The sequence below is a fragment of the Chaetodon auriga genome, chromosome 7, assembly GCF_051107435.1.
Source record: "Chaetodon auriga isolate fChaAug3 chromosome 7, fChaAug3.hap1, whole genome shotgun sequence".
In the NCBI taxonomy this organism is placed as follows: domain Eukaryota; kingdom Metazoa; phylum Chordata; class Actinopteri; order Chaetodontiformes; family Chaetodontidae; genus Chaetodon; species Chaetodon auriga.
The window spans coordinates 11,868,700-11,882,220 of NC_135080.1; the positions used below are offsets into that span (position 1 = coordinate 11,868,700).

General features: G+C 43.4%; 2 protein-coding genes across 2 annotated transcripts in view; both read right to left on the minus strand.

Moving 5' to 3' along the window:
- The window catches only part of sik2b (salt-inducible kinase 2b), a 41,934-nt gene extending 36,223 nt beyond the window's left edge, over window positions 1-5,711 (minus strand). The window contains exons 1-2 of the mRNA XM_076734513.1: window positions 5,157-5,711; window positions 1,827-1,943 (exon numbers count right to left, since the gene is read on the minus strand). Coding sequence (XP_076590628.1) covers window positions 1,827-1,943; window positions 5,157-5,294 — 255 coding nt within the window. The 5' untranslated portion in view covers window positions 5,295-5,711. The remainder of the gene's footprint in view (window positions 1-1,826; window positions 1,944-5,156) is intronic.
- Window positions 5,712-6,429: 718 nt separating this feature from the next.
- Window positions 6,430-12,863, minus strand: laynb (layilin b). Its single transcript, XM_076734515.1, has 7 exons — window positions 12,596-12,863; window positions 11,009-11,315; window positions 10,598-10,755; window positions 9,887-9,931; window positions 9,272-9,349; window positions 9,022-9,139; window positions 6,430-8,500 (listed from the first exon to the last, which is right to left on the minus strand). The coding sequence occupies exons 1-7, from the start codon at window positions 12,666-12,668 to the stop codon at window positions 8,173-8,175; spliced, it is 1,107 nt and encodes a 368-aa protein (XP_076590630.1). The 5' UTR covers window positions 12,669-12,863; the 3' UTR covers window positions 6,430-8,172.
- Between the last annotated feature and the right edge of the window lie 658 nt (window positions 12,864-13,521).

Below are 13,521 nucleotides of genomic sequence, written 5' to 3' on the forward strand. Positions count from 1 at the left end.
ATACCAAAGGACACTGGCCATGCTGAGCACTAGCATTGCTTGTGGCAGCTGTAGTAGATATCTTCTCGCCAACTCATGTTCGCTCTGGGTCTTTTTAGCTAAATCAGTGTGCAAATAAATACAGACACTGTGTCCCAGTATCTAAATAAATACATTTTTCAAAGTCCCATAAAGTTCGGGAGTCCTGACAAGAATTAATGTTTTTTTAACAAGCGCTCGACAAGAAAACTGTCAATAAGAAGTGTAGACGTGAACTACATCCATATCTGATTCTTAAACACGGCCTAAATAGAGCCTGGTGCTGCAGTAAACCTCAGATCTGATGCCACAGTACAATAACAACGCATTAATTCATATTACCATTGACTACAAACATTGTTTAGCTTCAGTCATACTGGAGGAACACACACAGATGCACACAGAGCCGAGCGCCAGTCAGTCATTAACTATGCTCTCGTATCTTAAACTATCCAGCGGTGGCAGGTTCTGCTAGGCAGCGGCTGTTTGCTAATGCATTAGAAAATGACCTGGATTGGTCCTGTGCATTAACACCGCCGACAGCTAAACAACCTGGACAGAAGATCAACAAGGAGCAGCCTTGAATTCTGCTCCATGAAACCGACTTGCTTAGAGATTAGCCAGAGGCACGGCTAATTCTATGTCCCCTAAGCAGATGTTACACCGGCCTCACTGCATGTTAGACTTTGACTACGGCTTAGATCTGTCTAACAGGCAGAACTCATCTGCTGTTCAAACCTGTCTCATTCTTGGTTGTCTAATTTTCAATGAATCTTTTAACCTTTTTAGGGGTAAACGAATCCTTTTTCAAGATAAAAAACATGGCTGACCAAGCAACTGTGTCAAAACTGCTCAGCACTGTTCATTAAAGAAGAAAATGTTTGTCTTCTGGAAGAATTAGACAGTTGAGGGTCATCATACTGAGAAAATTCATAGACAGATGTAATGATAATCTGATGATCTTTTTTTGCCTTTATTGTATAGTGACAGTTGAAGAGAGACAGGAAAAGGGGGAGAGAGAGGCACTGACAGGCAGCAAAGGGCTTGGACTGGAAACAAACCTGGTCCGCAGCAGTGAGGACTCAGCCTTTGTGGATCGTGCACAGGCTGTTTGGAGTGGGGGTAGGGTGGCTAGCTTTTTAGGATTAAAATAAGTGAAGACTGTATTTTTGTGAAACTGTCTAACCTCCATAAGTCTCATCTAAGAGTTAAGACGGGCCTCACAGTAGAGACCAGTCTAAAATTTGTTTGTGAAACAACAATCAAACAGGAGTGGCACAAATAAGCCTGTCTCAATTCAGGGTGGTGTTACAACTTTTACCTAATTTAACAAACATCCCTGCCTGTGTGTGGTATACTGACTGGAGTACGCACTGTGGTATTTATGGTGTCATTCTTCAAATATCACTGCTACAATGACAGTGACAGACTGCCTGGAGTTGTGATGGGACAAGGAAAAGTTAGGTCGAAGCATCCGAGACAGACATAAAAACTCCTGACAATAGCTTGTCAAGCAAGAAAATACCATGAATGCAAAAAAAAAAACAACAGGACTAACAGAAGAAAAACAAAAACCAGATGAAACCATTTATCCTGACACAGGGTTGCAACATGGGGAATAACAACATACAAAGATATTTCCATTAGAGACTGAAAAAAAATGAACAAGAGCGCAAATAAAATCAGGATGCGCTGCAGTCTAAAGCAGAGAAAGGAAAGAAGCACACTAAAAAGTCCACATCTTCTACGCTAAGCCGTCATAGATGTAGAACTGCTTCAGATAACAGGCCCTGAAGGTCCAGACTCACCTGGTAGAGCTTGATGATGTGGGGGTGGTCCAGCATCTTCATGATCTGAACTTCCCTGTAGATCTTCTCCAGGTTGACAGCATCCAGTTGGGTCTTGTCGATGATCTTGATGGCCACCTGCAGAGTGATCAAGCATCGACAATACAACTGTAATCAGCCGGTTCTTCAATAGCAAACGACTGAATCATTGTGAGGGCTCATCAGACTTGATGGGCAGTAAGACACACCTCCCCACAGTCACATACACACCAGCGCAGACAGCAATTTAATATTCTCCAAGAGGCAAAGGGAGACAGAATGTTCTGAGACACAAGATAAATACTTAAATACAGCTTGTGCTGAAACCTTCATAAACAGTCTTAAAATTTGAGCCGTGATGAAACATCGCATGAAGGAAGGAGGCAAACACAGGCCTCCTCGGATATACACACACATGCACAATGACACGTACACACACTCACAACTTCAACACTCTTGGCTTTGATTAATGATGTCCGGTAGGTAACATCTCTCCTTCGGACTGTCTCATAAACAGCATTTCATCAGTGTGATCTGAACTGTTCCCAGCGTTTGTGAGCCAAAGCCGGGGGAGTAAACAACACAAGACCCCGGTTCCCCCCCTCAGCAAACACGCTGCTGTTAGATTAAGCTGGAAAACTCTGACTGAAAACAGGACCGCATTAAAAGACATGTAAGGGGCTGTTGTTTCAGAAAGCCACAAGACTTCAGCTGAATCGGTGAAAATGACTCCGCAGTTAGATTCAGAATCAATAACTTAAGTCTTTTTTTGAGGCAAATAATAAAAGTATTTGTCTTTCGTGATGCTAACCTGAATATCTTTGGCTTTTGGTCAGCCAAAACAAGCCGTCTGAATATGTCAACTTGCTCCTTCGGCGTGTTGTGATGATACTTCTCACTGAACGATTACTCAATTAAGTGAGAAACTACACTAATCGATAATGAGAATAATTATTAGCTGCAGCCGTGAGTGAGATAATAACTCAGGATCCAGGAAGGCAGGTTTGAGGAACAGATCCGTGAGTTTGAAGGTTTAGCAGATGCAAGATCCCGGCAGTTTATGATGGTGTAACAGGATTTTCCTCTGGAATAATTTTATCCTCCATCTTGACACTTGTCAGCCAGACACCAGATATACGGCGTTCACATCAAAAACTGTTTGACCAGGAATGTGCGATCGCGTGTGTTCGGCTGCCGCTGACACCCATTTTGATCCTCTTCAGCATATTTGTAGTTAGTACTTACAGATGTGCAGTAATGGGTGTTTTGATGCGTTTAGCACTCTCCATTATTACGTCCCTAGCCGGAGCCGAGACAGGTATGCAATTAGGCGTTAAATCCTATGAAGAAATCCAAATCTTTTAATGGCACTCCAGCTGCAAGTTGAGGCCTCTGGGGCATAAAATTTAAAATCACTGGCCAAGTATAGAGGGATTACAGCCTACTTAGCATGAAACGATCGGAGCTAACCGATCACATTGTCAACTATGCTAACACACACGCACACGACACAAGACTCCTTGCAAGCTCTGCTGGAACAAGGTCATTTGAGGGCAATGAATTACAGGGGAATTCAGTTTAAACACAAAGTAATGGGAGCAGAACAAGGCAGGACAATGCTGCAATTAGGGATGGATAAATGTACAACTTGCTGGGCTGACAGGCAGGAGTACATGGAAATGGGCCGGCACTATGTGAGCCCACAAGCTGCATTATGTACATAATGGGATGAATGGGTCAGTATAACACGCAGAGGCTGTGAGTAGAGAAAGTAGGTTATGCACACACACAGGTACACCTATCTAGGAATATGCACACAGATGCATCAGATCTGCTGTTTCATGTGTCATTAAACTCTTCTTTGCACACATGCTCTGGGCTTACATCTCTTTTGCCCTGGCAAATGCTCAAGACAGATGGCATCACATAAAGTTGATAGCCTGCCTCTCCAGCTGACCTTGGACACTCCAGCAAACAGGCTGGCTGTGGCCGAGCCAAGCAGCTGCAGCGGCTCTCCGTACCAACCAGCACTGAGTGACCTCCACCAAACCTGCGACAACCTTTTCATCCAAGCCCCGAAAATCACACCGGCTGAGGGAGATGTGCAGCCAGTCGGTGAAATCGCCTGGGTGGAATTAAAACCTGCATTCACATAGTTGTTAGCATTACATGGTGGCAGATTACCTGGCTAGACTGATGCAGCGCCACCTCACAGGCTTAAATAACCAGATTAACACGATAAGACTCTTAAGGGCCATTTTCTTGCCTAGTTATTCATTAAACCTAGCAAGGGCCTCGTCTGGATGAGGCAAATCTTTGCTTTTCTGTAAAGTGTGATTGCTCACGTTCGACAACAAACAGTTGGAGGCTCTAGAGACCAAAGATCAAAGTTTGCAAGAGTGTTTTCACAAGCCTATTTTTCCATCACTCCCTCTGTCTCACGCAACACGGCTTCTTCCCACACAGACCGGACCCTGTTTACATTGAGTCCCTCTGTCTCTGTCATTACAATAGAAAGTCATAGCACTCGGTGGTACTGCTGAAGAAAGACCCCTCAGTAGACAGCTGACATAAAACTATTAGCAAACTCAGACAAATCCGAGCCCTGTTCTCTCTGCGCTCGTGCTGCATGGCCTGTGAGCGTGCACTGCTTGTGATATCAAACCAAACTAAGTGGAAACCCTCCCCAGAGCAGTGTCAGTGGGCTGCTGTCTGCATGCATGCGTGCAGAACACGTTGCTTTGCAATTACAGTTTTCTGGCTGGCGTATCCTGCTCCTCACAAAGCTCTCGGCACTGCTGGCACAAGAAACCACTAAATCACATCATTATTTGGATTACATAATGGGACCACCGACCCATGCTGCATGCCCCAGATACGGCGACCGGGATGTTTACACAGGCCAAGACTCTTGAGCTGCTACACTGTGCCACTGTCTGGGTCATTACCAAAAAGCAGTGCAGGTGTATGATGCTGGTCTGGGGAGACAGCATGCATGTTTACAGTATGTGTTTCCCAGCAGCACCGGTGGTCAGACCCCTTTACTGGCAGTGATGTTGGCTGAGGAGGGGCGAACATGCAGTCACTGCTCCTGTACCTGCGGGCTCAAACCTAGCAGCTGTTGCTCGCAGCGGAGCAGCCGGGGGACCGGGCAGTTACCTGATCCAAGTTTCTATTAGCGCACGATGTGGACAGCATTTTGGTATCTGCTTTGAATATCTGTGGCGTCAACTAGTGCCGAAAAGTTATGTAACTCAGCTGAACAGTAGCACAAGTTAGCTTTGAGGCTAACTAGTTCACCGACACACTCACCTCTGTCTTGGTAATGCGGTGTCGGGCCAGCTTCACGACAGCGAAATTGCCCTTTCCTAAAGTGCGCTCGATGTCGTAGAAGCCCACTCGGACCGGACCCCGGATCAGCGGTTTTTGGACACTGTCAGCCATGACCATGCTGTTCTTAACTGGGACTGTTTGGTGGACGAGTAGGAGGCAGCCAGACGAGCAGGGGGACACACGGGGGGCTCCACACGGGCTCGCTTTGGCAAGCTACAGATAAAGACGAAAGGAAAACAAACCGCCCGCCGCCGTCGCTTCTGCCGCCGCTGCCGCCGCCGCTCGAAGCGTGTCCATTAAAAATAGACAAAGTTGATTTCTGTGTCGCCCTGCCAGCTTGAACGCCAATGTGGCGACACTGTCCCTCAGTGCGGCGGTACGAAGCAGGCCATTTACTGCTCCCGGGGGCTGTCACACCGCGGTCTCCAATACAATAGAGCTATAATATTTCAGCTCGAGGTACCTCTATCAGCTACAGAGCACACGAGTTGACTTGCAAAGAGGCATCATGTTCTCCGGTTGACGTGCATTGACGTCAAAGCCATAGGGGTATTTGTACAGGGGGCGGGGCCACGAAGCCGCTCCACACTTCAGTGCCAATTGGTTGCCAAGACAACCAGACCCACCTCTTACGTCAACCGGTAAAATTGCTATTCTGAAATGTGTTTGCTCGCGTGCCCTCCTTGATTGCACGCATAGGTAACTTTGAAGTTTTGCCCCGCAGGTGTTTTTGTTCGCTTTTGTCGGCTGCGAGCGAGAGATGCAGGGAGAAGGGGGTTAAATTCATTATGAATCAGCCTGAAACTGCACCCCCCCGCTCCCCTTTTTAATTTTTTTTTTTAATTTTTTTGCTCGCTCATAGTAATATGCTCTGCAAGAATGCATGAGAAAGAAAAAAATGCTAGGTTGTAATATTAAAAGACAAAAGGATATGTATACCTTTAGGCATGTAATGCAGAGATAAAATGCAATGGCCATTACAAATATATCATATTAAACCGTATATAGCATTATATAATATAACATGCAGGACCTCATGTGAAACTAGACATGTCATCAGCCACAAAGACACTTCGGTCAGCTACATAACAGCACCATCTGTTGGCGAAAATAGAAAATTGAAGCAAGGCTCCACATTTCCTCTTTGAAAATACTGCTCTCGGTACAGCAGTATTTGCACTTTAGTAACAGGCCTTTTACATTCAAACACACATTACGTCCCCTCGACACTTACACAAATACAAACACATTTGAATATACCCATATTTTTTATTAAATAAGGAATCCCACCATGATATCTTGTAACCAAGCATTATTTGACAGCCAAAAATCTTGTCATGTTTGAGACAGAGCACAGGCTCACACCCAGCAGTTGTTCTTTTCAGCTCATGCAGTGACAGTCTAACACAGAACAGTGGATTACTTAACGGGCAGGCAGAGCAGCGCTCCGGAGGCCTCCGCTGTCACGCATAGACTTCCTGAATGTAAGAGTTCCAGATGTGCTTTTGGCATTTCCTGTCTAACATTCTCCAAGAACACACTCAGCCTCTCCTTACTGGGCTTGCCACATCTTTCCGAGACACAGGCCCAGCAGCCCACTCAGTACACACTCAGAAATAACACAGGCATTTGTGTTCACTAACGTATATCCATGATTAGTTTAAAAATTAACAAGGCAGGCACATGCTTTCACAAGCAAAAGCTGATGAAGGAGTCCGTGACATATTCCAAACTCCAAGAAAAGTGTCTGTCAGGTCAGTGGGAGGGTTGAGTTTCTCACACAGTCAGGTGGAGTCGGGGAAGCCCACAGCTTTGAGGTTTACTGGGGTCAGCAGAGTTCTGTCATCAGTGTTTCCGCATGTACTGTCCTGTTCCCTGACATCAGAGTCCAAACAGGAAGCCTTACACAGGGCTGACACAACTCTTCAGGTTTAGAGAAAGGGTCAGAATGGTCCCGGAATAGGACGACTCCACTGCCGTAGAGAACTAACAGGATCTTTTTGTCCTTGTGAGTCATAATATGATGACGTGATTGGAAAAGGGCTGAGTAGTTTAACTCTGGATTGTTTACAACATGAGCAACTTTGTGCAAGTCCTCAACACTTGCACTTATTTCCTGGGTTAAATGTGCAATCCACCGTGCCAAATATAGCAGCAGTGACCTGACTCATTTCTGCTTATTTGAGTTCATTAATGCCTCTTTGAGACCTGCTGTGAAGTTACATAAATGTCAGAGGATTTGTCTAGATGATGTGTCGCAATGACAGAGCGCCGTCATAAGGCTGACATTTGTGGTTTTGAGCAAAGTGTCTCAACACTGCCATGAAATTTGGACCACTTATTCATATCATTATAACAGCTTTGATGATGCCCTAACTTTTTATCTATTCAAAACTTAAATTTATGACCAAAAATATTCAAAACGATGACATTCCCAACAGTCTTAACTTTACTTCATATTTAGTGCTAATTCTTAAATGCTAGCATGCAAACACAATGAACTGAGATGGTGAACATGGTCACTTTATACCTGCTAAACATTAGCATGTTAGCATTGGCCTTTGTGAGCATGTTCGCACACTGATGCATTCACTTCAAAGCACCACTGTGCCTTGGCACAGCCGCACAGAGCTGCCTTCATGACTCTTTGGTCATGTTTAATAATAAAATGTATTCATAAGATTTGTAATATATTATCATGTTCACATAACCCACCTATTACTCTTGAATCCAAAGGTGTGCCATGCTCAGATTTACAATTTGAGGACTCCCTGCTGGTGGGGTTCTGGGAAGTTTGCAGACTCAATATGGAGTCACAGTTGACAAAACTTTGCGAAAACCTGCTTTAAGCATTAATCTGACTTGCAGCTCTGGATGCAGTACTACAATACATGCTGGAGATATGTTTGGATGTACAGGAAGAAAGGGATGGAGAACACTGTATTCCTCCATCTAGCTTAGTCATATTCTTTTGACCAGATGGGCATCAACAGAGCTAGCCATAGATCTCATTTTCCACCCAACCAGCCTGACCGCGGCAGCGCCGGCTCTGAGCTTTGCAGGTCTCATAGATGTCATTGGTGACGAAGCCGCTCTCCCTGTCCACACATGACACATTCTCATAATCGTCACACTGGGAGTCCTGGGAGGGAGCTAAGGGATATTTGGTCATCATGTCTGCTGGCATGCTGCCGCTCAGGGAAGTGTGAGGAAGTTTGGTAATGTCACTGAAGGCGTAAGGTCCTTGTATGGCGTAAGGTGAGGCTGTGGCTGGGGTCCACGGTTTTGGTCTGCTGGGATAATTTTGAGTTTCTGTCTTCCTCCTGAATATGAAAGAAATAACATTAAAGAGCACAGTGGGATCGTCACAAGTAGCTCAAGGGAGAAACACTGCTCATCAGTGAAAACATATTTCCCTTACAGGTCTCTAACCACAAACTTTTCAGAGACCAAAGATACACGATGTACAGTACATAAGTTATCTAAATCTAATGTGTGCTCAGATTGTCCAAAACTGAGCAGATCCCTGGAGAGGAGCTGCATTCATGGGTCATATTGCTAAATAAATATTTCATAAATGCATTACACAAAGAAGCTTCTGCAAAGAAACCCATGACCTTTTCTAAAATGCCTCTTAATACAGCATTTTATTACCCTGCATCCAGAAACACAGTGTTTTACATTTTAAGTACAACAGATAAGTATATGGTATATGGTGTGTGTGTGTGTGTGTGTGTGTGTGTGTGTGTGTGTGTGTGTATATATATATATATATATATATATATATATATATATATATATATATAATTTATTTTATTTTATTTTTTTCTCTCTTTGGTTTTACCTCTTAGCATGTTGTTTGTAGCAGAAGAACCCAGCAGCTGCAAACAGCAGCAGCAGCAGAGCAGGAATGGTTGCATAAAGGATGTATGAGACATACAGGGTGTTGTCTGAGAGAGATACTGCAAAGGAGAAGAGAATAATACTTGGCATAAATTCTTTTCAGATAATTTTTATCCTTGAATAGTCACGATTCACTGAGTGCAACCTCTAAGTATCAATAATAAAATGTGATTTCTTTTTTCTTTTCTTACCTGATGACTCGGGTAATCCTACTTTTATCCTCTCATCACTTTCTGTAGTTGAGAATAAGTTTGGCCTCAGAGATGGAACTGGAACAAATATGACACACAGCATTGTTTATGTAGTCTTTGCACATTTGAACTGATTTCTTCCAACAGAACAGCATAAAGAAAGCATGCATCAGTATGATTTGAAAAATTAAAAAGTATTATACACAATAAATTCCATGTATTGTGCCCACCAAGGGTTTACATTTCCTGTTAGACCATGTGAACACATGCGTGCATCTCTATCATCCCAATCTGAATTATACTGAATGCATGTGAACATATTGCAGATTTTGTCTATTTTTCCCTGAACAATATCTGTCCTTGATGGACACAGTTTTACAAATCATGCAAAATAAACAAACCTTAACACACTCTGACCACTAGAGGTCTTTATTTCCGCAACAGGAAGGTGGCAAATGACGTTAAAGGTGAGCGATAAAAAGCAATGACGTGGTGGTTTAGTCTGACTCTCTTGATCTAAGTATAAACACAGTCTGCAGGCTCTTGTTATCTTGTTTCTGTCTCACAGAAATGTCATGCATATGTAGACAAGGGGTACTCAAGTGCATGCTGTACCTGCATGTGCTATGCTCAATTCCTCAGTAAATACTGGTACTTTTTCTGCAAAAGACAGAGCAAAGACGTAAGACATTTAACACAAAGCAGCCATTCAATACTCTATATATAGAGCGCATTTTTGCAAAATTATGTAATCAATGCCGTTTCACTCAGCTAATATAAAGGCAAGCATTCAAAAACTGTTTCATGTCTAAAATAGAAAGAAAAGATACACAACAGGAAGGATCATTAGAAAAAGACAGTGGAATCAACTAAAAACAAGTGAATAATCGTCAGAGGAGTCTCCAGGAAACTGTTTAAAGTAAAAGATATGCTTAACTTTATTAACTGTTATATAACTATGACCACAAAGTGAACACAGTAAAGGGTTGTTTTTAAGGAAATCCATACCCACACACGTAAAAAACCAAACGGCTACTTTAAAAATAAATATTAGAGGCATCAGGTACACCTTAAGAACAGGCAGATATATATTTTCAGCCTGGCGTGGGAGCGGAGGATTACAGTAATCCAGACCACCAACATTAAACTTGCTTAGTGCTAGCTGTTGACAGCGGCAGCCACATTTTAGTAATGGTTTCTGGAAGATAAAATTCAAATTCTGTGGATTCAAGAACCAAATAAAACCAAGTGCCAGTGCCAAATGTCAATAATTGCCAGCACTGAGCAGCCAGATACAACAACAGTGTCTGTGATCTGCTGGCTCACCTTCTGGGTATTTGCAGACAAAGTTGTTCTTGGAGTTGCAGTTGTCGTCGTTCCACTGGAAGAGGAAATGACCTTCTTCGTCAGGTGGTGCTGAGGGCTGGTGGTACAGAACCGCACACATTTCACCACCACACGATGGCTCGTCCCAGTGCCAGTTCCTGCAGTAAAAAAAATATGCTTTGGACTCGTATCACATTTACGTTTGCATTGCACTGTTTTATTTATATTTGAATTTGTCATTCACAAATTCTTGCAGAGGACTGTAGACATTCCTTCACTCCCACACAAGCATCACTTGATGACAACCCTTTTCCACTGATATTTCCATATTTAGTGGGCTGTGTCCATTTTCACTGATGCAGCCAAAACATTCAGGCAAAAAGAGCGAAATGTTGAAAAAATGACAAAGACCTGAACTTGGCCTTGCTTCCGTCCAGCCAATAGTACTGCGAGGGGCATCCTGGGTTTGCTGTTCCTGCCCTGTAGCGCTGTGGGCTGCGGCGGAGCCCGATCCAGAAGTCTCCATCTCCAGCCTGCAGCTGTTGTATGAACCTCTCCATCAGTCGCTGCTCGCGCTCCGTTTCAATGCTGAGCAACTCGCCTCCATCCAACCTGCAGGCCTGCCTGGCGTCCTCAAACGTCAGCCTCCGCCTGCTGTCCTGGATGTAGAACACCTTGTAGCATGGGCGCTCTGTCCCGTGCCGACAGATCCTTGGGCCTGGACACCACAATCAGCATCAGAGAGAAAACAAGGTGATAAGTGCAGGGTTGTTACTGGTTTTGTTTGTTTCCTGAAGACTTCCTGGGGCACCCACGTAGCAGGAAGATTAGAAACAAGCAACAGTATTATGGGCAAATTCGGAACCAGAATTTTTTTTTGCCAAAGTCTGGCCACATTTTCCTGCGACGTGGGTAGAGTAAACCATACGGTTGTGAAATTATAGTATAAAAGCTATACTTTAAAGGGCTTTAAAAAGATTTTTTTCTGCATTGATGCCAATCAAAGTAGTTCTCGTGCTGTGGTGCACTGTGACAGACAGTGAGAAGAAACATTTTGACCATATGAATCTGAACACGTCTGAAGTGCGGTGGTTTGCTGAGCCACAATGAGCAGGTTAATTATTGACTGAAATACATTAATTATGGCTTTTCACAGTAAATCTGTATCATATAAGGCACTGAAAACATATGTTTTTAAATATACCAACTAATAAACAGACTGCCTCTGACCCCTCATAACAGGCTGCATATGTAATATTTGAGATGTGATGTGATGTGATGTGTTTTTTCCCCAGAAAAAGCAAAGATGAGAGGCATAATTTAGTCATAATTTCATCTGGTGACCCCTTAGATTCATCCCAGGGTCACTTGTGGGGATCCTGTTGGGAAACCACAACCAATTCATGCAAACATGCAAGAATAATGACCAATCTCGGACCTCTTACCTTCAAAATTATTATTGTCATTTCATTTTTACCTTAGTGCCAAAGCTTCTTTAAATATATATATTTTTACCCGTGTCTGTTTAAACTTTTGTATGTAAAGCTCGAGTTGCCTCTACAAATAAGCTATACATTAAACTTGCCTTATGGAAATATGGAGAACAGTGCCAGTGTATGGATGTGGACATCTGTTGCATAATGCTGCACATAACCGATTCTTAAGTGTAGCAATGCGACCTCCTGACTTCAGATCAGTGACCTGAATCATAAACAATCTGTGGATGTTAAGTTTCCACCACATCACGCTGCTGTTGAGTTGAACAGCGGCCTGTTTGTTATTATAACGCACAAACTGTGCGCTTCAGGGGCTTGTTGAGAAAACACGAACATAAAATAGGTCTTACGCCGAATGCGCAGCCTCGTTCCGCTCTGCATGCGCACGTAAATAAAACTTTATCGGTAGAAAGAAACAAGTCCAAGTCTCGCCTCGGAAATAAAACACATGAAACAGTCTCAACAGAGTTTTCAAAGGGAGTTTTCCTTCGTAAGTTCTTACCATTTAACTTAGAAGCGGATCCTGGGTGGAAGAAAACGGCGATAACGGTGCCAAACAGCTTCATAAAATCCATCTCTACATGTTCACAAGACGGCTCTGGACGTTCAGGTCAAGTGTAAACTAGTTTGTTAGGAGATAAACGTCGGATTTTCAAACCCTGTGACAGACACACTGATGATAGAGGCAGCACAGTCCGTCCAGTCAAAAGTGGGTCGACTGGTGGAGGCGTGCATATGGCGTCTGGCTGAAGGGGGAAAAAATCAAGAGTGAGATAGTCCAAGATTTTTGCTTTGAGAAAGACAAAGTATTGCTTTTTGCAGTGGCTCTTTTTCCTCTGGAGGACAACTCAAACCACAGAGGAATGAGTTTGTGCATTTGTGCAGTCGGTGTGCAGCTTGTGTCCCCTTTTATTAAATTAGCAAAATCCCATTTCACATGTAGAAATGTCATTATGAGGCAATGAATAGAGTTCTTTGTGCATACTTGTGTCATGCTCCCTGTGTTAAAATAAATGAGTATCTCTCATTCTCACACACACACACACACACACACACACACACACACACACAGTGATTGAGTGCTGTCTTGGGGGACAAAAGGCTAAGAGGAGAAAATGAAGTGAGGAAACAGAAACAGACATGAGGCTGACTTCAAAAATGTAAACGGTGCGTGTTAAAAGTACACCTCAGTTTTTCCTTTTCTTTGTCTGGTAAACATGCTGATCTCATGTGATGTGAAGTTAATAGACCACATGTCTGATGAGGCTGGTGAGCCACACAACTGAAAAAAAAAAATCTCTAATAAAGCAAGCATAAGGATTAGGAAACTGAGTCAGAGCGCAAAACACCAGTCAAAGAGAGACGCTGCACAGACATGAAAGTGAGATTGGGACAGAGGAGGAGATAAAGAGGAAGAGGGTGAGAGAG

Coding starts and splice junctions, on each gene's coding strand:
- laynb (XM_076734515.1), bottom strand. CDS start 12,668: ATGGATTTTATGAAGCTGTTTGGCACCGTTATCGCCGTTTTCTTCCAC. Junction 10,756..11,008: donor GGAAGCAAGGCCAAGTTCAG/GTCTTTGTCATT, acceptor TTTTTACTGCAG/GAACTGGCACTGGGACGAGC. Junction 9,350..9,886: donor ATTGAGCATAGCACATGCAG/GTACAGCATGCA, acceptor TATTTGTTCCAG/TTCCATCTCTGAGGCCAAAC.